At 40.2% G+C, this 24,887-nt stretch overlaps 1 protein-coding gene across 6 annotated transcripts in view; it reads left to right on the plus strand.

The window, feature by feature from the left end:
* PLXNB2 (plexin B2) overlaps nt 1-24,887 on the plus strand; it is a 251,032-nt gene that overhangs the window by 127,554 nt on the left and 98,591 nt on the right. For all 6 annotated transcript variants that reach the window (XM_071552525.1, XM_071552524.1, XM_071552528.1 and 3 more), the window contains one exon: nt 5,285-5,353. In XM_071552525.1, coding sequence (XP_071408626.1) covers nt 5,352-5,353 — 2 coding nt within the window. In that variant the 5' untranslated portion in view covers nt 5,285-5,351. The remainder of the gene's footprint in view (nt 1-5,284; nt 5,354-24,887) is intronic.

The following is a 24,887-nucleotide window of genomic DNA, read 5'->3' on the forward strand; positions in this document are numbered from 1 at the left end:
TTTGCTGCCATCTCCTTACATCACTTAATCTCTCTCATTTGTGCTGTGTCCCTATTTAATGATCTTTATTCCTTTTTACCCTCTTACACTTACCTTCTTACACCTTCTTACATTTTTCCCTCTACTTTTTCGCACTCCCACTGTCATGCCTGTTCCTTTTTCCAATAAAGAAGGCTGTATTCTGTAGTTTGTGGAGTAAACCTTAGAATTCCTGTGTGAGTACTCCCACTGACAATGTGAGGAAGAGACTGCAGGACTGGGGCCCTAGCTTGGCAGTTCTATGAGGAAAGGTAGTGGAGCCAATTTTAAAGCAGTCTTAATTACTTTGGTGGTTTGGATTGCTTTGGTTGACTATTAAAACAAGGATTTCTAAGGTGAGGTGTGCAGCAGTGGCATTGTATAAACAAAGAATTTCAAGAACTTGGTATAAAAGACTTTATAGAGGTAATATATTACTTTTAGACAAGAGAAATACAGGGGCACTTTAAAATCAGTTTTACTAGCACCCTATGTTCAAAAAAACCCATTCTTTTTGTTTAAACTCCTGTGCAAGCCTGGGCATGTTTAAGGCTCCCAGGATCCAATTTCGTGTAGTATCCTATTTCAAATCCAGACCAAAGCAGATCGATTGAAAATCAGTGCTGTCAGAAATAAAGCTGCCTGTGGAATGCCTTCAATGACATGAAGATGAAAGGAGGAATGTAATGTAGCAGATACTGATTTTTTTTTTTTTTTGAGGCATGAGGCTCTGAAGCAGTGTCCTTGGATGTCATATCATTTACCTTGATTGAACAGTAATGGTTGTAAAACAATTTTGGTGAATTTCTGTGTTCTTCACCTAGTCGTTAACAGCTGTGTTTTGTGAAGGGGCAGTGGTTGGTGTTGCTGGGGTTGTTTTAAGCCAAAGCAGAAGCTGTAGAATATCTTATGGTGAGTGCAGAGCTACCTGTAAGGCTGCACAACACCAGAATAACACAAGATTCCTAGTAATTCTTGTCAGTGCAATACTTACTGGTATTTTGAAATGATTAAGCAACTTCAGTACTTTGAAAACTGCTGGTGAATGCAAACTGGTCTAACTGGTCTGTGTTTACACTGGTTTTTAAGGTCAGCACAAACATAGATGGCAGTCTGCTTCATTTTCCAGCATAATTCTATTAACTCTTCTCTTCCCTGGCCCACAGAGGCCAAAGGATCAAAGAGGATTGTCTGAGAATTGAGAAGAGAGGGAAACAGTAATATCATTTTAGGACTTTGAAGGAGTAGGAAAGAGAAGGGAAAACTGAACTTGTGAGTTTGGTTAATTTTGAATTCTGGGTGATTTAAAAATTTGGCTATGCCTGTATGATGTTGAATTCCTGGAGAACTAAGAATAAATTTTGTTCCACTGTGTAGTGCTGGTCTGTCTCATGTCACCTGCGCTAGGTGATGCTCTTGATGCGGGGAGCATCTTGCATTGCTGGGACACCACAAGGTTGCACAAATAGGTTCCTTGCATGGAGGTAGTGTATCACAGTACCCTTGGCCCTTGGCCCTGCTTCCTCTCAGATTAACGGGTAAGGTTTCAGAAAAAAAGGAGATGTCCTCACATTCTGAGAAAGTGCTGTCAAAAGCTAGCTAAGAGAATAGCAGTAAGCCAAGATGAGGAGAAAGGAAGTCCGTAAAAAAGTTCTGAAGTTCATGTGCTAGAGGTGGACTCTAGTGTCTGTGGTCAAGGAGATGGGGAAGGCAGAATGGAGATGACCAAGAGCCACATCAGCTAGAGAGTAACAGGTAAGGGAAGATTCTGCATTAGTGAGCTATTGGAATTTAGTAGTGGGATACTGAGTTAGAGATGTAAATACACTGCAGTGTTTAGAGTATTAGGGTGACATTTGGTATCACCTCAAAGTTTATAATAATAAATTCTATATTCTGTTTCCATATGGACACGGTCTGTGTGTTGTAATGTTGCCTTCCCAGTACTGAAATGTGAAGATTCATTCTCAAAATTAAGCTCAAAAAAACAGTATGTAATTTTACCCTACGTGCTCCATCCTATCAAGGGCACTGTGCTTGTTAGCTCCACAGCCGGATGAAAGTTCCATGGGCATATAAAAGTCTATATGAAAAGTGTCTGCTCCATATGTTATATACAGCTGAAGGCTCAGGGGAATAAGGTCTGTGTCTGGGAACCGGATAGTACAACTTTCTATCCCTGACCCAGTGCCTGCCCTTTCTAACAAACAAATAAAAGCCTCCCTCAAAAAAATGTGGTTCATGATCTGGATCTGTTTTTAGCTCTAGAAGCAAACATTTAAAAAAAAATAGCACTCAATATGCTCTTACTTGTACTTGGAGCAGCACTGGCTTTAGGCACCACAGAACAAATGCCACACTTTGTTCCTTACTGCTTTCAAAAGCCACTATCTCCCTCGCAGTCACAGTGCCAGGGTGGCACATTTTCCACTTGCAAAATTTTGCACTGGGACACAACTGATCAGCCTGGGTTTATCATTCTTTTGAAATTATGGTATCTGAGACCTTAACACTGAGTACAGAAGTGCAGCTGCCTGATGAAGGAGAGGGCACTTGCAGGATGGGAAGATTGTTCAGTTGTCCTGTTTCTACTGGGTTATTGACCTCTCCTGATGGTCTTAACTTAATGACCCATACAAGGCAGTCTTCATCCTTTCCTTCTAAAGGTATATTTTGATTTGAAAGGTAGAAATTGTGTTATGTGAAAGATGGAAGCAGTTAAGCATGTTCAGATTGGGCCACAATAAGAACTAAAAGTAGTCTAATGGCAGAAATCCCAAGCTGTCCCCTGCATGTTATGGAAGGGAGAGGGAGTCCCCTCTGAAAAGCAGCTCAGGAAGGCTGATTCCTAATCCAAGAGGCAATCCATGGCAGGACTCTCTATCAAGCCAATGGAGAGGGAGAACAGAAAGATTGGCCTTCTTAGTCTGAAGTTAGTTTGTGTAACTCCCTAACCATTTGCTCTGTTTATTCTTATGGTTTCTGTTAGCTTTATAGAACAACTCCCCTATGTCATCCAAGTACTTTTAGTTTCAGGTCAGTCTGCAAGTGCCTCTAGCTGTCAGAGGACCTGTGATAGCAATGTGTATTGACGTTCCTTTAGTTCAAGCAGTCTGTTTGGATTGGCCAGCTAACCAAACCCATACCATGACAGACCAGTTCCTCATGGTGTTCCAGTGTGAGATACTTAAAATGCTGTTGTGCTATGAGCAGGAGGTAGAAGGACAAAACAAAACCAAGAAGCCTTGTGGTAGATGGTACCACCTGTGTCCATCTAAATCCATCCAAAACTATATACCATTTGGGTGGAGAAACCTGGAAAATAAGATGACTCAGTCTGAATACACAGGGAGACAGTGAGTGAGATTTCTGGCTTGTATCCCAAGCCCCTTATGAAAAAGGCTTCCTATTTTATAACAGAAAATTTAATACAGTTTGGTAGCATCATTCTCTGGCACAGCTGACTACCAGCTACAGACTAAATTGCCCCTGTGTACCCACGTGAGAACTGGCACATAAGTAGTCTGATGACTCTGTACCAGTTCCTGGGTTATGGTTGAACCTCTTCTCCCAGTAAATAAATTTCTGATGTTTTTAGGAAAGGATGCACCTTTATTATTAGGGACATAGCTGGCTGGACACAACAGTCAGGGTTGACAGCACTTGATTAATTTTCCGGGCTCAGCCAAATACTAATTTCCATACACTTCAGTTCTTGCATCTGCAAAGTTGGGAGGTGAACAAACTGTGAAAGATGTACCTAAATTACTGTTCAGCAATGCTTGTAAAAATGCTCCTAAGGAAAGATGCAAGATGGATATAAAAAGCAAACTTCTCAATAGGATCAAGTGTTGTTTCCTTGCTGACTACCTCCACCTCCTTCCTTCTTGGCTGTTGTTGATAATATCATAGTGGTTCGCATCCCTTTGCACTTTCTTTTACTTCTGAATTTTATTTTCCTTTATATGCTTAAGCTGTAGCAGATCTGGTTTTCCTTTTGTCAATAAGATACCAAAAGAAATCTGCCCTTTCCTTTGTTCTAAAGTCTAATTATTTTTGTCTGTTTGTCTCTTGGGTTGCCTGCTTTACTTACACTTCCGTCCTACAACCTTCCTCAGTTCCAGCCCAAGCCTACACTCTCATGTCCCTTCTCTCATGTCCCTCGTCTCACAACTTTGCTGAGTATCATTGTTCATCCACTACCCCGTGAGTGTGCAGGTTCCCCCAAACAGCTTTTCCCTGGGAAGAGATAAACGTACATAGTCTTAAGGAACATCTTCCCACAGCAACTAGATATAGGGTATGAACACAGGAAATGAAATCCCATGGAACATTATCAAAATAAACTTGATTTAGTATTGGCAGCCTCAAGGAACATGAAGGGGAAATAATGTTGTTGATGTTTGTATCTTACTTCCAGGAGAAGCCAGTGTTATGTGAGTCTCACAGTCATGCTCAGTTGAGATGAGACAGCTTTGGAGAACTGGCAGTGGATTTTGCCAGGTGTTTAGGTCTTTCTCCCTTGGGAACTGCCATGCCATGATCTCTTAGTGCATGTGTTGGTGTTTACTGAAAACTGTTTGATTGTGCATTGCATGCTTTGCTACAAAGCAACTGAGAAATAACTGTGTGTAAGGAATAGGTTGAGTCACTCAGCACTCACTATGTCTTTGGCCTGCGATACTTTTTGAGGACAGTTGTCATCTTCACATTCATGCTGGACAATCTATGTGAACCTTTTTTATCCTGTTTTTTGCATGTACAATGATGTTAAAGAATATCAGATGGTATTTTATCCTTCCCTAGAGGGGCAGGTGTTTTTTTCTTTTCCATTCTTAAATGTTTGATTGTGGGAGGTGCCGAATACTGCCATCGATAAGAGTGTGTTCAAACTCTAGCTAGAGGAGTACCAAATCATACAATAATCCATCTGTAATGCCAGACATTCTTTCTGGTAATATATCAGTTGAGCTTTCAGTTCTTCAGTAATTAGTTGTACATCTGTGAGCAACAGTCCATCTGATTTATTATCCAAGCAGATATTGAAATAGAGAATATTGCCCCATTTAGCTTCAGGAGTGAAAGTTATGGTGTGCTAAAGTTGTGTTTAAAATGTCATTAAACTGACTATATATAACCAATTTACAAGTTTATGGGACACTATAGATGATCTTAAATCCATATTTTAAAGTTCATAAATTTAATGTGATTGAGCATAGCTGAATGCATATAAATATATTTTTAATTGTTGTCTTCTTTTATTTAGTAAGAAGATTAAACACTGTCCTGGAAAATAACTTGATTGTAGTGAAGAAGACTTAGAGAAAAAGTGAATGTAAGTATTTCACAACGTGTCAATTATTTATGTTTGCAAACTATTGACATTGGTGGTATTATAAATCATGCTAAATTAGCAGCCTAATTTACAAAAAACCCCACTTTCAGTATGTCAAGAAGACAGGATCTGATCATTGTGGATGCGTGTGTATAGAATATCTGTTATATGGTATTCAATGTGGGGCTGTAGGCTTATATATACCTAAATTCTTTCAATGGGGCCATGTTCTCTTAGTCACTTGGATGCTTATGAACTGTTCACAGGAAAAATGGCAATATGAAGTTGTCACTAAATGCCCTTAAAAAGAAAATAAAAGCAACAAACCACACTCCCCCTGTATAAATACCCACAGGGATTCTTAAATTCAGTAACATGGACATATTTTCCATTTCTAGAGGAATTCAGTCTAACTTGGAATAATGCAGCCAGTATATAGTATTTTTCAGTATACTTGCTCCAAAGATGTGAGATTATAGTAGAAAAAGATTACACTGTGGATTGGCAATTCAATTTAGAGTGAAATACAGCGACTGCAAGTTCCAGGCTAAGTGCATCATTGCTCACTTGAGATCACTTTCTGAAACCTGGAGTCAATAGTTCTCTAACAGTAAGAGTTTTGGTTCATTTTCTAGAATCTTTTGAAACTGTTACTTTGCTGATGAATACCCCATTATTTTTCTTAAATTGCTTTCCCTAGCTGTATTTTATAGTGATACACCAACTGTGTGCCTCCACATGTGTATATGGACATACATATTTGTACATGAAGCAAAGCCATATCTCTGCAAGCACACCCCAGGAGGTTTTGAGTGTCTCTGCTGTTCAGGGCAGTGATAGTCATGAACTTCTAGCTGCCACAGACTTGTTCCAGTGTTTTTTCATATTGCATTTTTCCCATGATCTCACCTTCCTTTTCCCAGAGCCTGACTGAGGAGTTTGGAAGCGGTCAACTAAGCCTTTCAAAATGCTGAATAGAGTATAGAATTAATGACTTAGATGTCAACTAGGACAGCGATCCTGTTTTAAGTGTCTAACAAGCTGAGCTGGTTTTAATTTTAGCCTTTCGGCTTTTATAAACTTGTCTTCAATGATTACTGGCTGACCAATAGAACTGAAGCAGTGAGATACTGCAGGAATTACAAATGACCCTATTCAGGCCAGTGACACTTCTTGAATGTTATGTGTGTGTATGACAACATTGTACATGTAGAAATTTTTTGTCAGTTACTTTCACATTTTTCTTACCAACCTGGTCTTCAACTGTTTCTTCTGGGAAATTAGGGAAACTTGGTAAGGGTTATCTTCAGTTCTCATTTTTTGTGAAATAAGCAGAATAGTGGAGGGTTCTTGTTTGTAGTTTTTAAGTGCCTGTTTAACAGGAGAGCATCATTTGAATATGGGTTGAACTATAAAAAATACCTGCCCAGTTCAAATGTCATGTCATGTCATGTATGTATGTTAAAACAAATAAAAGACATGAAGCAGAGCAGTATTTCAGGAAGCTGAGGAGTATAATATTGACAACATGATTATCAGCTGATCATGAAACTGGCAGAGGAATAAATACATCCTGCTGTAAAGATGGATGCTAGCACTTTGTCCTTCATGTAAAAATAAATGTGATGTCTAGTTTATGTTATTTTTCTGACATTTTAACTTTGTGCATGTATAGACTAGGCTCCAGATTGCAAACCTTCTTCTGGATCTGATTCTTGCAGCTATCTGACATTAAAATTAAAAATTTATACTTCTAAATTTCAATAATTTTCAAAAATTAATTGGCCTCACATTAGCTGGGATTTTTGCAGTAATACCAAATTAACAAGTTTAGGTGCACAGAATAAAATACCTTTTCATATCTACTCTTAGTTTTGTATCACAAAAGTTTCTATGGAGATATTCTTATATAACAAGTCAGCAGAGCCAAAGAGAGGGAACAAAGCACCTAATGGGAAACAAGAGGAGCAGTGGCTTTATCACTCACAAACTGGAGGTAAAGGCCTGAAACTGTGAAATTCAGGATCTCCTCTTACAATCATCCATTTTGATGTAGTACATCCAGAGATATTTGTTAAAAAATTTTGGTTTAGACAAAATTCAAAATTAAATTTGAAACTTGAGTTTGAATACACTGTAATGGCTTGGGAAGATAACTCGCAGAATTTTGGCTTTTGCTACCCATAAAGACAGAAAGTGGAATAAACCTGCTCTTCCTCACTCTCATCCAATGAACTTCTGGACTCACCTTTCAAAGAGATGAAAGACAAAGTTGGGATGCTGGAGGAATCCAGTGAAACATTGGTTTCCTGTGTTTCTTTACCTGATGAAGAAGAGAGTAAAAGGGGAGAGTAAAAGGGATTTTCCCACTTAAAAAATAAGGAAAGGCTAGCAAAAATGTAAAATGGACTGGAGGGGTTGATAACCAGCCAGTTGTATTGGATTATAGAGATGCAACGTCAAAATAATCTTGAGGCAGTGACTGCAAGGAGGAGGAAGAGGAGTGTGTGCATAGAGTACCAGGAGCAAGCACCATCAAGTAGAGCACAGTCAGGAAAGTGCAGAATGAGGGGAAGAACACTCAGCCTTGATTAGATACCAAAATTAGGTTCTCACTGCACATCTTGTAATCTGTGATCCCAGGAACAAGTTCTTAATGTAACATTGAGTGTTTTGTTCACTGTTCTCAGCAGTATTTCTTATGTAAAATGTATGCACTGGCGCCATAAATAGCCTAGTTCAAACACCCTTGTGAAGGGTGAGGACCACGTCATGTCATGTGCTGTCACTAAGCTCTGCTGCCTGGTAGGCAGGTTTTTTCTGGAAGGTCTACAGAGATGCTTTTTAGACTTCTAGGATGATATTTTCTCAAAAATAGTGCCCATCTCAAAAATGTCCACCTTAGTTTCAGGATCCAGCTGGCTATTGTAACACTAATTGTTGTTTGTAAGAACTTAGTTCCTGTACTGCGAATGCTATAAAGAACTCTCAGCAGCATTTGGATAACATGATAAAGAAGGCATAGAGCCACACTTGATAATGAGGAGAAAAATAAATATTGAGGAATTTTTAGTTCATTAAGTAATGCCTATGTTGTACATTAAATGAGGGAGGGGAATAGGGGAAAAAAATCTCCCATAATAGAGGCTATCATGAAGGATTCACATAAGGAACTTTAATTCTAGGTATGAAAATCAGACTTGAGTCCCCAGGATCACCTCTGTGGCTGGTTTAAAGGTAAACTGGTGGGAGAAATGAACCCAACTGAAGACAGATTACAAGTCAGAGTTACAATTTACTAAAAAGATTACAATAAATACAGTGATACAGAGAAAAAATTTGTTTTAACCCACAAAAATTAGGTGTATAACCCAGCACCTGGTGCACAAACAGAATGGTGTTTGTTAGCCCCTGTGCTGAGCACCATGTGGTCCCACTGAGTACAAAGGAAAACCTCTTGGTGAGGATGATGGTCACAGACTTGTTGAGAGTGGCAGTTGCAGTCCTGTTGAGGTTCTGGTCCTCCTCTGGGTCCAACGAGTGGTACCAGAAGTCCCAAAACCCAAAGATTTTATGCTTAGGTTCAGGTGGGAATGCCCAATACCGCCCCCAGGGTGGGGAGTTTCACAACGAGTGATTGAACTCTGTGATTCTTGGGTTATTGTTGGAGTCTTTGATGGTCTAGGTCATTGCAACTGCCTATTGTGCCAGTCCCTAATATCCCATTAGAAGACATGACCCCTCAGGCTGGATGTGACAGTGTTGAAGCTTCTCTGTAGGGGAGTAACCACAGCTGAGTCACTGGTCTGAAGATAGAAACATTCCCATACCTCTTAGGGTTCTTTAACACACAGTTTGTAGCCTGAGGTGTCAGGTGCACCCTGTGCAGCTGCTGCAAACAATCCATTATTAACAGTTCATCAGAAATGATAGAGGGTGTAGAATACACAGTTTTGATTACAAGCACATAGTGATAAACTGGTCCTGACTATTGTAACTAGGACAACCTCTAAAACACATCTTTAGATACATAGGACTTAAGTCACCAAAACATCAGGTAACATTTGTTCAGTATCTTCTGTGTGTCTTGGGCAGTGGGTGAGAACATGACATTGCAAAAGGTTCCCACAGAATTTCTGCCGCTATCACCCTGAGACCCTAATGGGCATTTAAAGCCCTACACATGTGTTACATCTGTCTTCCTGCGTGCATTTTGTAGCATCTCTTCTGGTATCTGTGTCCTGTCTTTTTTTTCTTTCCCTTCAGTTATATCTTCCCTGTGTTGCTTGGCTAACATCAAGGAGAATACTGCATCTCCAGGAGAGATGGCATCTCTGCACAGGCTTGAGTAGCCTGTGACACGAGGTCAGGCTGTAACCAGCAGCAGTAGCAACCACAGGAAAGCCCTGCATAATGATCTCTCCAGAGTGTGCAGAGAAGCATATTTAGAGCCTTATTTATGTTGCTGTTTACTCACATGCTATCACATACAATCTTTTACTTCCTTCTAATTTGAGTTTATATTCACTGGGTCACGTAAAGGCCAAATGTCATCCCTTTGCTGCTAGATCTTCACAATGAGAGTACCCCTGGTGAAAGTCCTGCCCTTATTTTGCTCTTATTATCAAGCATGGAGTGACTGAAAGAGACCTGTCTCCACAGACAAGCCTTGGCTCTCCATCTTCCTCTGGCAGAAACCTACGTGGGTGACCCATGTAACAAAATCACTGCACAGTTTATATGTATTTCATATCACGAGCTGCAGATGAACCATAATAAAATTTTGCCCCTATGTTGGCACCTTTCCCTCTGTGGAGAAACGAGGCCACGTTTTACCAGTAGCTACAGTACCTGAGTATCTGCAATATGTTACGTACTTCTCATACTTCACTTTGAGACCTGCCTTGTAAAAAATACTTGAACATTAGTTATAAAAATGTCATCTGTTGGAGGGTATGGACGTCCTTTCTCCCTAATTCAGTAACACGACCAAGTCTACACATCTGGCTACAAGACCCTCAGGAGCGAAGATTCTTGCCACAAAACATGGATTTTTATTTAGAGATATTCCTTCATCTCCCTTGAAACACAGACCCACATGTCACTCTCTCTTTCTCGTGTTTCCCTGAAATGATCTCCTGGGGAATATGTAGAAAATAAAACAGTAGATCCTTTACCATTTTAGGAGAGGGATGGAGACAAATTCAACTTCAAAATACTAGCTATTTGAAATGCAAAATGGTCCTTCCTTAATTAATAAGTGGCAAAGCATTTTGAAGATCAAAGTGTCAATATTAGCTAATTCTCGTGACACATCTGTCAGGTAAGTAAAAATTATATCCATTTATAGCCCACGAAGCTGAACTACTGTCCAACATCAGCATTTTCACAATTGCTACCTAGTTAATTTACTTACATAAGTAGTCTAATTCTCAAAAGTTCTTCATATTATTAGTTGTCCTAAACTATACTTAGAACTCAAGAGTATTCACACTTTTGAAACCGATTGCTAGTATTTTCGTACAGAAACATGAGTATGTATGGGAGCTGAATCTGAGGCATCCACACTTAAAAGGCTTTTTCCACACTTAAGCAGCCCTAAAAAGCCTAGAGCTGGAACCTACATGCTGTTAATTCCCAGGCTGGACTCAGAGCCCTGCACTGCCCGGCTGTCATAGCTTGAGGCAAAGGGTTGTTTCTCAGAGGAGCTGCAAAATGTATGAGGTATAGATAGGCTTGGGAGGATCAGTCTTCAGAGATTTTTATTTTTTGGGGGGAAGGTGTGTATAGAACGAGTGTTTAGAGCGGGAGAGGGTGCTTGAAGTAGAAAGGAAAACAGTATGTGATAGAAATTAATTTTTCTACCTCCTGCTGTTGCGTCCATTAGAGATGCAGATTACCTTGTTATTTCTGTCATGACTCTTTCTCCTTTTGTTACAGCATGAGCAGAGTGGTATAATTGGGCTGAAGGACAAATTTTTTGCTGCTCTATTGAGCAATGACTGAAAAGGAGAGAGGATTTTGAACAAGTGCTGTCTCCCCTCAATATGCAGTGCAACTTGTTTTCAAATGGTGTTTTAGTTGGAGTGGTAGTGGTTGTCAAGTGCCTTGCTTTGTCTGTGAAAACAGTTTTTGTAACCTGTTTGCTCTGTTCGATGTGGCAATGCCCAGTCCTGAATATGACACAAAACTTAAGGATGGCGTCACTCCATCCCAGTCTGTTCTCCCTCTTGCAGGAGCAGGTGGGAATGTACAAAACTCGAGCCAACGGCTGTCTATGAGTTGGCACTTAAAGGAGGGAAAAAGCTAGGCTACAAAAAGGGGTCTCAAGGGATTGAACAGCCTGGAGCAGACATGCATGGCTGAATTAGGAGTTGGAATTGTTTGGCTTTCAAATTCCGAGGATTTGTTTGCTGTCTTGGCCCTGCTCAAAGTGAATAAGTGCTACCACTAGTAACAAAGCCCAACAGAAGAGGAGTGAAGGATTAAAAACACAAAATGATGACTCACCCTCCCCTCTCCCTCCTTCCCAGTTTCAGTCTCCATTAAATCACTTTACCTCACCAAAGCCCTGGTGGCTTTTTGCTTATAAATAATCATGTGTTTAAAATGTTAAAATATGTGGGCAGGGATTAAAAGGATATGTGATGCTACAGCATTAAGACAGTGCAAACCTCTGCAAGGGAATTGTGAAGAAAAATTAAAACATAGTTATTTTTGGCAAGGGCTGCTGCATCCTGGGGAGATCCAGAGAAAGCAAAAAGCAGTTTACCCAAGTCTAGCAAAACCAGTAGAAAAGCTGGGTGCAGTAAAATAGGACTTCACATCAGTTCTTTGCTGTACTAAAGCCAAATTTGAAGTTTTAGTGTAATCTCAATTTTGTGGGAATGCAAAGAGGAGATTCATTAAAAAATTTCTGTCAAAGGTACCAGCCTACACTGTTGTCCTTTTCCTCCTGTAAAGGCTGGTGAATGCAACTGCTTGGTTATCACCCACATTGTAACAGCTTCCTTCCTCCTCCTAATCCACAGTGAGACTAGGAGATAACACCTGTAAGGCTCTCAAATCAGTGTGTCAGCCCATGGTAATTTACATAATAAATAGCTTGGGTTGTTCATTTGGGGTATTACTCTATACTCTCCAAGAAATGAGAATATTGGCACAAAGTTTCTTGTTGTGTCTGTCAACAAAAATGGAGAATTGTCCCTACTTAGGAAAGGAAATGCATTACAGACTTAGAGGGGACTGTTGCAAATCAGTTGTCAGCATTGACTCTAGCAATGATTTTGTAGTTTGAGTATAACTTTTAGTGTCATTCCCAGATGCTACATTAACTTTGTCTCCATAAACTCCTGACGCCTTTCATGGGGCTGAGGACATTTGAGTCAGTGAAATCAGCTTTCTCACTTCAGTTCTTAATTTTAGGCAAGTGAACAACACCAGTTTGAACAATAAAAGTGTGAACAGGCACAGATAACGGCACTGTTCTGCTGCTTTTCTTGTTGATGATCTTGCTGCTATTTCCTTGTCAGTACAGGGGAAGTCTCTGAATGCTATGCCTGTAGCAACTGTGTAATTACTAATAGTTTTAGGAGGCCCCATTCGTTTCATGTCTAATTAATTTTTGAGGCACACTCCAAGCCTACAAAATCCAGGGAGCAGGGGTTTGAGAGGTTCTCCCTAGCAGAGGCAGAGCAGTGTCACCCTTTCACCTCAGATGCCTTCTGCCTTGCAGGCTGAAGTAGGTGGCCCTGCTGCTCCCAGCTCTGTGCACAGGACTTTCACTCTTCGTCCTGGCTTTTACTCCTTCAACTGACCTTCAGACCAGGGCTTCTGCATTTGAGGCCTTGGTGCTGCTGATCGCCTTGGGTTTGGTGCTGGAGCAGTCGGCTGCGCCTGTGTTATGGGTCTCTTCATAGCATAGGACTTCTGCTCTGTTCCTACCATACATCTTCTTGCTTTGTGATAGCAATGATGTTGTTTAAGCAATTGTCTTAGATGAACTGGTCTGTCACTACTAAATGGAAACTGTTTGATTAATGCACTGTTTTGTATGGAATACACCACCTCCACTGCTCTTAACCTTTGCTGTTACTTTTGTGCTAGGAAACATGAAAAAATGCCCCATGCATTCACAGTGTTACTTTTAATGCTAAATTTTTAATTTATATGAATCTGTTTATTAAGCCTGGCTTGTGTTCCTGTTTTGATTTTCTCCCTCCTTTAATACATTTAAATGTATTAGTTGAGAAAAATCTTTATAATGATCTTTGGCTCAATAATGTTATATTTAATTACATTTAATTAAAGGATTAAATAGGCATAAAAGCAACAATTAAATACTTGTCTGCTTAATAATTTTTAGGGCTAAATTCAAGGCAAGCCTCAACCATATATGATTCAATTAATGTAGTGAAGAAGACATTGTATTTAAAATAGCCGTTTCTCTGGACAGCTAGACAGTTTTCTAGTGTACTGTTACTGCAACACAATTTGATCAAGCAAAATGTCATGAAGTAATGTCAAGACATAAAAATATCTAGGTTTAGGTAGGAAATCTCTCATTGTCAGTCACTAAGCAAATGACTTTGTAAACAGAAGTATTCCAGAGATATGTAAAATACTGTCCTGTTTATCCTTGCTTGTTTTCCTTAATATTCTGCTACTTTAATTGTAACTAGTTAAGTGAATCATATCAAATTACAGTTCCTGGGAACGTACCAGTTTGCGAAACTTTGCAACTCTTTTTAATACACAGACAGTGTTTTCTTTAAAATGTGTCTGGAAATTTCCAGAGGACTGAATGGGCCCGCGATGGTTTTCAAGAAGCATGTTTTTAGAGCTTGAAGTTTGGGTTCGGTTTGGGGTTTTTTTGTTGTGGTTGGTTGTTTCTTTGGGAGATTTTGTTTGTTTGGGTTTTTCTTTTTCTTTGTTTTTTTAAATCTTGAGGTTGCTGGGCCACAGTTTTGACCTCAGCAGTCTTCATCATAAGCTATTGGCTATTTGGCTCTTCAGGGTACTCCGAGAGGAAAAATAGGACAATACCATTTCCATTGTAACAAGCTGAAACATACAGTACAGCTGACGTCAGGAGTGGTGGAATAGATTTCTCAAATCCACCTGCACTTTTTACAGTCAGCATCTTTAGAAAATGTGAACTCTATCATTATGTACAGAAGACTCTGGAAGAGTTTGGTCCCTGCTTTGTGGTGGCATTGGTTGCTGGTGCATCATCAGAAGTATCCAGAAATTGAATGACTGTAGAGAGCTCTTCAAGGTCACAAAGCCAACCAGATCCTGTTTAAAGTCTGGGATGGTTCTAGGGAGGGAGGGAAGGTACATGTGGTCAATAGAGCTGATTCATTACACTGCCAGGTTTTTCATACACTTGCATGAACTCAAATCAGGCCATCCATCCATATGTGACTTATTCAGTTGATTGCCTTGAAAGATATAATGGGTAGCATTTGTTTAGTCGAATCTGCAGGATATAGATTTTATCTGGGGTATAAATATTTGTGGTGTTACTCTTGGTTTGCTTTGCAGGATGTGTATGCTTCCTTCTCAAGTTTCATCATGTGGGAATGTTCTACCTTTTGCATGATTACAGATTTTGCCTAAGGGGTCATTATGCAAAGAAGTTATCTCTCCAAAGGGAGGTATATGTGAGCAAAGCTTTTACAGTTGGGGGACGAGCTATGCTGAGAGAACTTGTTCTTTGAAAATATGTCTTTGAAGTATATATAGGACCAGAAGGAAAAGAACAAGTAAATGATGTGGATGGGGAATGGAAACAAACAAACAAAAAAAAGCTAAATAAAGGAAAATACTGAGCAAAATTGAATGTGACTAAATGTGGTACTCCGAAAATAGTCCTCTTATACAAAAGCAGGTGTTTATTCTCATAAAAGAAGAATGAGCAGAGATAACATCTTCTCCCAGAAAGTTTTTGTCTTGGACCAAGTGACAGGCAGTGCTCCTTTCTCCAGTTGCAGGAAACCTACTGAAGGTTTTTACTTAAATTGTGTCAGGATGTGTTTATATAGTCACTTTCTTGGATACCAGTTCACACTGGTACAAGTTCACTGATTGGTTCTCCCATCTCCCCAGGCTGCTGGTTTCTGCCACTTCCATGGGTGCCATAAATATAGCTGCAACCAAAACTCAACCTTAAGCAACAGCTGAAAACTAAGCTAGCCAGAAGCTTAAAAATGGATAGTTCCTGCTAGAGCAGCTCTATGAGTGTCTTCTCACTACCTCTTGCATGCCACTACCAGACCAAAGCAGTGATTTACCTTTCAGAGCAAGGAACTACTGCAGTTAGAGGCAGCATAGATTCTCTCTAGTGATAAACCAGATATCAACTGTTCTGCTCAGATGTTAGGCAAAGTATAACATTCACCCAAGATCTTTCTTTGAAATGAATGGCAGAACAACCTGTGGAGAGAGTGGCAAGCCACTTACTGTAAGATTCATTAGATAAAACTGAAACTCTGACCTTGTGGGACAGTGGAGGAAAAAGGAGGTTTTCCAAGTGGGTTGTTCAACTTGCTAGGATCTTCCTTACGTGTCTGTTAAGCAGGTGACAGAAGCCTTGCCTGTGACTCCATTTGCTGACTAGTGCAGGAGAGTAAAGGCAAGTAGTAGGGGGTGGAGGGGGGCACATCTGATGTTTTGCAACACCTGAATTTGAGGCAAGTATCTCTGCAGTGATGCTCATCTTGCTCTGCCAGCTCCTTTACTGAAGTTGAACTACATTTATCATCTTCTGCATTAATCTAATCCATCTAATGTTCTTGGGCAAGGTAAATATTTAACAGCCTCTGTGTGCTTAATTTGTCCCCATGCTTTAAAGATTTGCCATATCTTTGTAAAATATTGTCATACAAGTAGTGGGTGGCATAGTGCATGCTGTTACAGTAAGTAAAGTAGAGCTTTTCAAACAAATTCCCTAAGTAGATGCACATTACAGCATACAACTGTTTTCTGGAAGTGATTGGAATTGCACTAGGGTCTCAATTTTCCATTCACCAGCCCTGATAAAGGCATAAGCATTTAAGAGATGGAGGTTTGTACAAATTGCTCTCATAAGTGCAAATTTTATTAAAATTCTTGTCTATCAGCACATGAGTGGTCTTGATGATTTTGTTCACAAGTTTGCTTTCATTATGGGTAAAATATGCAAAATGATATCTAAATAAAGAGTATGTTAAGCTGTTAAATGCTGGTTCCACAAGTAATCAGACATTTTCTGGCATTTGCTTTAATTTGAAGGCTGTCTGTCAATCTTCGTCTTTATTCACAGTAAATAGAACCTCTTCCCTGAAGGGACCAAGATATGAGCATGTAAGAGCCATAGTATTATGTCTACTGCAATCAGTGATTTTCTAGGGATCTTGTTAAAGTTCAAGCTCTTTCCCTGCCATTGAGCAGAAATACCAGTGTATGGCGGAAATAAATCAGTCACTGTTAAAAGGGATCAAGAAAGCTTAAAATATAGGGAAGCTGCTCAAGGCAAGTGTCAGCACCCTTTGGAAGAGAAGCTAAAGATAAAATGATAAATACCAAAGATTGTAGCCCTTCCTGCAGCCATCAGTTGTTGGTCCTGTGTTAGTTTGAAAACCAGGGAGCTCATAGCCTGGAAAAGCACAGAGAATTCACTCACTGAGTAGATAACACAGACCCTAAACAAGTGACCTGAGTGAGGAGAGACACACGTAATAAATAAACACTTGCACATTATACAAGTGGATACTCGGGCAATTTATGCTGCACAACCCCTTTTCTGTCCATTGTCATTGGGATTGTGAGAATGTGAATATGCTGAAGAAACCAAACCTCCATGAACTTACTGTCTTCCACAGTGATGAGCATCAGGCACTAGTCCAAAGGTGGCAGGGGAAGTGCTGCCCATAGTCATAAGCAACAGACTACACACCAAATTTTGTGAGAGGGCGTATTGGAAAGCCCTGTAGGGCTTAGTACTGTACCAACTCAGAAAGGTTTCATGGAAAGTAAAGCAGATCTAACTGAAAGCTTATTCAGGAGGAGGCAGCTTTTCTTATATCTTGATTTAATAGATGGTGATGTGGAGAGGACTAACAAAGTCCATTGTAGCAGTAATAAGAAACCTGGATAAGAACAAAAAGAATATAATTCTGGGGAAAGAAACTACCATATGCAAGTTGCTAAGCATCAAGCTGTGTGGGATTAACTAATCTCTGAGCTCATTTAGGCACAAAAGGGGCTGGTGATATCTGATAATAAGGTCTGTCTAAAACATACTGCCTAGTGGCAAAACATTGATTGACTCTCATTTAGTATTTTTTCTGGACTGTGATGTGTCTGACATGGCCCAGATTTTTAATTTTGGTGTCTCTTCTTGATGGTTTATTTTTATATGTGTGGCCATTATAACATAGCACTTTTTTAGGGTAGGAGTGAAAGCACCATACTTCAGGTTTCTCAACTATGTAGCGAGATCATACATCACTTGACATCAGTGTTGCTTTCACGTTTGCACAAATGTAATTCTCTTTTGTTGAGAGTGCAATAAGACAGTATAACTGCCATAAGGACCAACAGATGATTTAAGTTAGTTGGTAAAAAATTAAATTGCTCAGATACTGAAGAATTGTTTTATTAACTCTTTTCATGGAATAGGGTAATATAACATTCTAAAAAGTAAATATCAGATTCTTGTTATGTAGTGATCTGTCCTGGTCTACAGTGTTACATTAAAAGGCATCTCTTAGTAATCCCTTGTCCTTTGTCCTTACTCTACAAATCTGGATTTTTGCAGTACAGAGGCTGAGGATTTACCCTGTGCCAAATAGTGGCCCATGAACAGACACAGGGTTAGAAATTCTTGGGTTTATTCCACGGACCATCTTGGTTTAGAGTGAGACTATGAAAACTGTGCTTCTTTCTTACGGACCACTCAGTTCTAAGAATAACTCTTTTCTGAAATCTTCTCTATGAAAGTGTATATGTGTGCTTACTACACATAATTTCCGTGTCGCTTTTGCTTGGGTGTCATTTCTTTGTCCTGCTTTGGTTCCCTCTGTATTTTGAGCTGAGCTCTCAGGGGATAAGCGCGCTGTAGATCACCATGGCAACGCTCCGAAAAATGCACGCTGCAGGCGCCAGGCTTTGCTACTGTTATCCCTGTGAGAGCTCTGATGATCTATGGACTTGTGGACTTACTCAGGAGCTGCAAAAACGAGGGAGTCAGCGTCTGAGAGCTGGTTGTACTGTGCCTATTAAAAACATTTCTTATGTAAATTGAGGAACTCTGGATATTTTTTGCTGATATACAGCACGAGCATCCAGCATCTTCATAGCCTACTGCCAGTCCCTTAGCAGACTGTAAAATCCTATTTTTTTATTCCACATAATTCTCATATTAGTCTCTTTATGTCCCAGTTCTCCCCATTTTCAGTCAGGACTACTGTGGGAGTCATTGCAAAGACAAAGTTGTTATCCTGATAAAAGTTTAAAGGTGTGTGTGTGTGGCTCGGCTTCGCGAACGAAGATTTGGGAAGGGCTGTCCCCACATGGGTGTGCCCTTCCAGCCTGCGCAGTGGATTTTAGGTGAGGCTCAGCGTGCGCAGAACTGGCCCCACTGTTTAAGTCCTGAGGTTCATCTGCCACGGCCGAGTGAGCTTGGACAGTGCCAGTGAAGTCCTCGGGACTAGAACCTACAGCACCCGGTATTTCCCAGGAGGTCTCCCATCCAAGTACTAATCCGGGACTGACCCTGCTTAGATTCCGAGATCTGACAGGATCGGATGTCAGGGAGGCATTAAACTGCCTCAAAAAGTTTAAAGGTGGTTGATGATAAACATGTCATAAACATTAGAATGCAGAGTTTGAAAGAGGTGAGTGGTCATATCCCTGCTGCTCCCAATTCCTTTTTCAGGAGAAAAGCAAACATTCAAGGAAGAGTATTTCATTACAGTGGTTAGCAAAGAATAAGTTCTCTCCAGCAGCAGGAAATAACTGGAAAAAAGTGTATTGATTTGCAAGACAAGAATGTAGGTTGTATTCTGACATGGTAAATGTGACTTTGGAGTTTTGTTTTGCATTACTGAAATAAGAAGTACAGCATATCCCAGGACACAGAGGTTTTCTTGCTTTTTAAAAAAAAAAGTACAGTATCAGCCCAGCCGCCATAAGACTGGACCACTAGAGGGATGTGGGCTTGTAAAGTTTAGAGCAGTGGCTAATTCAAGTGTGATCAGCAGCCACTTCTAGTTATTGCATGGGGAACACTAAGCCTACAAGAGCAAAATTCATGAACAAGCAGGATGCAGAGCAGGAGTGTCCAAAATAGTTGACAAAGAATGTTGAGGAGAAAAATGTATTTTAAACCTTCCTTTTTAGGGATTTTCCCATTCCTGTTTGTGGATGCATAGAAGTCCGTAACTGTTAAACTTAGGGGAGCTCAGATTCCCATTCTGAAAATGGGTTACACACTTTGCATTCATCGCTAGGAAAAATGCACAAGCTAGTCCTGTGCTAGGAACCCAGATCACCCACACAACTCAGTGCCCCAGAAGTCAAGTTTCCCTCAATCTGTTCCTATAAATGTAGAAGTGTTTCTTTGACAGCACTGGATCAGGGAGCCCCACTTCAGGCAAAGGCATCTGGTAGCAAAGCATCAGAGACGGGCACAGATGCACTTAGCCTGAACCAAGATTTCCCAATTCCGAAAACAAATGTTCTCACTACAGAGCTACGGTGCAAACACCTCAGCATTATGCACATGCTCATGTCCTCCTCTCCTGCCAGTCAAGGGCATGTGTTTTATTTTGAATTTAGGTGGCTCTGGCATCTAAGTGCAGAGATCCCCACTGGTGTGTTCAAGTGCTTGAAATTTGGATTGAGTTTCTACTGGAGAGAAGTATAATAATGTTTAGTCTGAGCTTCTCAGACAGGCTTAAGCATGAGACAAAGAGCAGAGCCACTGAGTGCTGACAAGGTGAAAGTAGTTGAACTTCTGTGGAACTCAGATTTTTGGGGAATTTGAGAGGGGGAAAAAAAAGAGAAAACTAATGGTATACATAGTCAGAAGTTATGAGAATGGCACTCTGGTATGACAAATAAACCTTAGGAATGATACTTTCATTTTTGTCATTATAAGGCTAAGAATATATTTGTCTTTATAGGGCTAAAATGCTTTTTCAGCATGTAACTGCTAACATTAAATTGACCAATTTCTTTCTAAGGCAAATTAATTAAACAAACTCTGAAAGAAGAAGTAATATTTTAAGTGGTCACACAAATTTTAACCCATTTATAGAGAACAGAGCTTCAGCAGATCAAGAGCTGTTGAAACATTTGTGTAAAAGCTGGCAAAGTGTCCACCACTCTACTGACTAAAGAGAGAGTTCATGGGCTATTCTAATTTCCTGTTTGTCTATTTAAGTTTAATATTTTAAAAACAGGACTGAAAAGCATATTTCTGTATTTTGGAAAAATCTCATTCCCAAGATTTCATCAAGATCAGACTTTTCTAAACATAAGGTTAAAAAGCAGTACTTATTTGTGATGATGTAGTTCTGAGCAACTCCTGAACACCAAATGCAGTGGACAGGGATGCTGTAAGTCAGAAAGTGTTGTACCTGAGCCCTATTTTTTTAACTATAACTCTAAGAGAAAAATGTGGAAGTTATGTGGGTCACCACTGTGCCAGAATGTCTACTCACATAAACAGGATAAAAAAACTGGGACCTCATGGAATCTCAGCATGAACAAAGTTTTAAGAAGTGCTGACTTCCTACTACAACTTCTAGCATCAGCATTAATTGAATCCAGTGTATTTATCTTCCTTTGCTATTCTCACTAAAATTAGATTGTTTACATTTTTGAGCAAGTTAATGGCACAGTTATTTGCTGCTTAATTCTAATAGGCAGAAAAAAAACTAGTAGAAAACCAGCCTGCTCCTTTCATGTCAAAACCACAATTCTTATGATAAGGTTGATACTACTGGTACTTTAAAATTTCTCCTAGATGAGAAAGTGAGAGCTTTAGCTTAAAGAAACTTCTGATTCCTTTTCTGTGCTGAGATGTATAGCTCTCTTGACATACGCAGTTCTCGATTCTGCCACTTCCTGAGGGCAGAGAAAGGAGGGCAAGAAGATGATCAGAAGCTTTCCCAGAAAACCATGTTTTGGTGCTAACCAGGATTAATACCTAGTATTTCTTGTTACAAGTCTATTTTTTTTCCTAAAAATGGAAATACCGTATCCTTGAGGTTCTTACACTAACTCATTATTTGCATGTGTCTTGACTTTGATGTGGAAAAGCAATTTCTGCTGTATATAAAATGTTATTGGGAAAAATGCATTTTACTACTCATATTGAGAAAGAATTCTTCAATTTGGCCCTATTTCCCTGCCTCAGCCCTGTTGCTTCTAATGATGCTTTCACCTAGCAAATCCAGTCCTTGAGGAAAATAATGCAGTCGGTAACACTTTTAATCAGTGTAGGAAATATGAAACAGCAAGGAATTAATTTCCAACTGTGCAAACAAGAAAAAAAAAGGAAAAAATGAAAACCAGGGGTTTTCTTTCTTTCTCCTTACACTGGTCTTACCCATGGGGCTTTTATGGTGCCACAATTTCATACTTATCAATAATTGTTTCCTAATTCTGCTCCGTTTCTGCAGTAGTATAAAATGTGAGGGCGGGGTGAAAGAAGTTTATCAAAATCATTTCAGGAGTCAGAACTGGATGCTTTCTTGTAATAGCTGTTAGTTTATACCGGGGTGCTATTAAATAACGTGTAAACTGAATATAAGGCAGTTAAATGCCTCCCTGACATCCAGTCTTGTCAGACCTCAGGAGCTAAGTAGGGTCAGCCCTGGTTAGTACTTGGATAGGAGACCTCCTGGGAATACTGGGGGCTGTAGATTCTAGTCCTGAGGACTTCACTGTCACTGTCCAAGCTCGCTTGGCCGTGGCAGATGAACCTTAGGAGTTAAAGGGTGGGGCCAGTTCCACACACGCTGTGCCTCACCTAAAAAATGCACTGTGCAGGCTCGAAGGACACACCCACATGGGTAGAACCCTTCCCAAATCTTCGTTCGCAAAGCCGAGACATACATATATACCAACTGAATATGTGTTTGGGGTGGCTTGTGCCAAAGGGTGTTTCAGAATGGACAAGGGATGTGGCATTTGTTTGTCAGTCATGGGCAAGCTGTGTTTGCCTCCCCACCTCAGCACTGAGCTGTGTCTCTGGGTGTTCTGGATTGCACTGGCTCACCTGGGGCTTATCGTGATATAGAAGTAGTGGGTTTCTGAAGGTGCATAGGGCCAGAGCAAAGACCAGCACTTAGCTGAAACCAGGGCTACAGGACAGGCCTGACACACTTGCAGGAGTTTCCAGCTTTTCTCCGCATGGGGTACAAAAACAAAAAATCTTACATATTTGCATTCAGTTTACAAGGAGGAAGAGTCTTAGAGAGGGCAGGGAGAGTTAAATCCTTGGAGGCAACTGGAAGACTGAACACATAGAGTCAGTGGGAGGATTTTTGAATGGCCAGTGAGGGAGGGGAAAGACAGGTGGACCATCTGTGCTCTGGATCAGGAGGTTATTGGAAACGAGGAAGCATCATTCAAAATGCAGCTTATCTGGAGTTCTGTGTCTGACTGTGGGGTTTCCAGTACAGAAAGACATGGACCTGTTAGAGTGGGTCCAGAGGAGGGCCACAGAAATGGTTAGAAGACTTGGACATCTCTGCTGGAAAGACAGGCTTATAGAGTTGGGATTGTTCAGTTTGAAGGAAAGAAGGCTCTGAGGAGACCTTATAGCAGCCTTCCAGTATATAAAGAAAGGTTATAAGAAAGATAGAGAAAGAGGTTTTACTGGGACCTGTAGTGACAGGACAATGGGAAACAGTTTTGAAGTGAAAGAGGATACGTTTAGATTGGATATATATAAAAAATTTTTTTCTGAGAGAGTGAGGCTGGAACATGTTGCCCAGAGAATTTGTGGATGCTCCATCCCTGGAAGTGTCCTGTCAGGTTGAATGGGGCCTTGAGAAGTATGGTTTGTTGAAAGATGTCCCTGCCTATGGCAGGGGTGCTGGACTAGGTGATCTTTGAAGGTCCCTTCCAACTCAGACTGTGCTATGACTCTATAAAGATAGCATCCTGTCCAAATAAAGACTATTAGAAGAGATTTTTAACACTGGCAAGGTTTAATATAACAGTTTCAATGCAATTAAGCAAGCTAAAAAAGGCTTTTGAAGAATGACTTACCAGAGTAGGCTAAACTAATACTCAGACCTCTTTCAGACGTGCCAGGAACAAAAACCTCAGTGTAGGGCCAACTGGTGGCTGGGATTTGAAAGGATGCTCAGATAGGATGAGGCCCTTACAAACATTTCATTCATTCTTGCTGCATCCTGTTCCCTCTGAAAGAGGTCGGGGATTTTTTGCAGTGAAGTCCTTTTGGTGGGTGGGATGGGGGAGCACTGGCACAGGCTCACTTGAGAACCTCAGTGGGAAACGGCCATGTGATAGATCTCGTGTTTATATAGAAAAAAAGATTAGTTTAAATACACAAAAAGAATGTCTATAAGTATCCAGCTTTATACAAAAAAGACAAGACCTTTTTTCCCCTCTGCTGTCAATGGGCTCTGTCATCCAGGCTTTACCATGGAGGAATGTAGTTTTTCTGTTAGTTGTTACGAACCAATTAAGTGACTTATTTCAAAGTTATCATGTTACTATTCACTATCCTCTTTCTCTCCACTCTATCTTCCATTAAAAAACTAGAAGCCCTGGCAAGTAAGTTAGGGATAGTGAAAAACAATTGAAATACTTCCATAAGAAATGGGATTTGACAATTCCTCAGAATGAAAAAGAAAAAATATGTGTGAAAGTAGCGCTGTCCCGATTCCTATTCTTTGTTCAAATAAAAAGGGTCCAGCTAAGGTACAGACAATTAGGGCTAGAAAGGAGCAGGTTAGAAAGCCATTTCTTTTCAGACATCTTTTTGAAAGCAGCAGTCTTGCCCAGGACCTCACAACTGTCACCCACTGTGGTATGAAGGGAGCACCATACACTTGGCTGTTTCATAGCTGGATGTAGTACAGTTCAAAGCTCTTGAAAGCTTCTAGTCATTAAATGTACTAAACAATGTAAAGCTTTTTTCAAAGAATGGTACTCCTGCTTCAGTGAGCTGGCCAGCATCCAGCCCTAATAATTACCTTCTGCTTATCTAAATTGCTCTGTTTATTTAATTGGACAAGGTCATATGTCAAAAGATGGTTTTGGATAGGGTTGGTGATGCTAGGACAGTAGGTACTATGTCACCCAGCTCATTCAGCGCCAACCATAATGATTTTCTGCAAATCACTCTAAAGCTTGCAAAGGACTTCATAAATCAAATAGCAGTTCCACTTAGTTTAAATAAAACATTATTAATAAAAGTGCTGATCCCTGTCAGACTACTGTAGATCACTGTGGGAATTTTATATGGATATTGTTATAGTAATCCAGAATGTATACAAGAGAGAGT

This window comes from Pithys albifrons, chromosome 3, assembly GCF_047495875.1.
Source record: "Pithys albifrons albifrons isolate INPA30051 chromosome 3, PitAlb_v1, whole genome shotgun sequence".
In the NCBI taxonomy this organism is placed as follows: domain Eukaryota; kingdom Metazoa; phylum Chordata; class Aves; order Passeriformes; family Thamnophilidae; genus Pithys; species Pithys albifrons.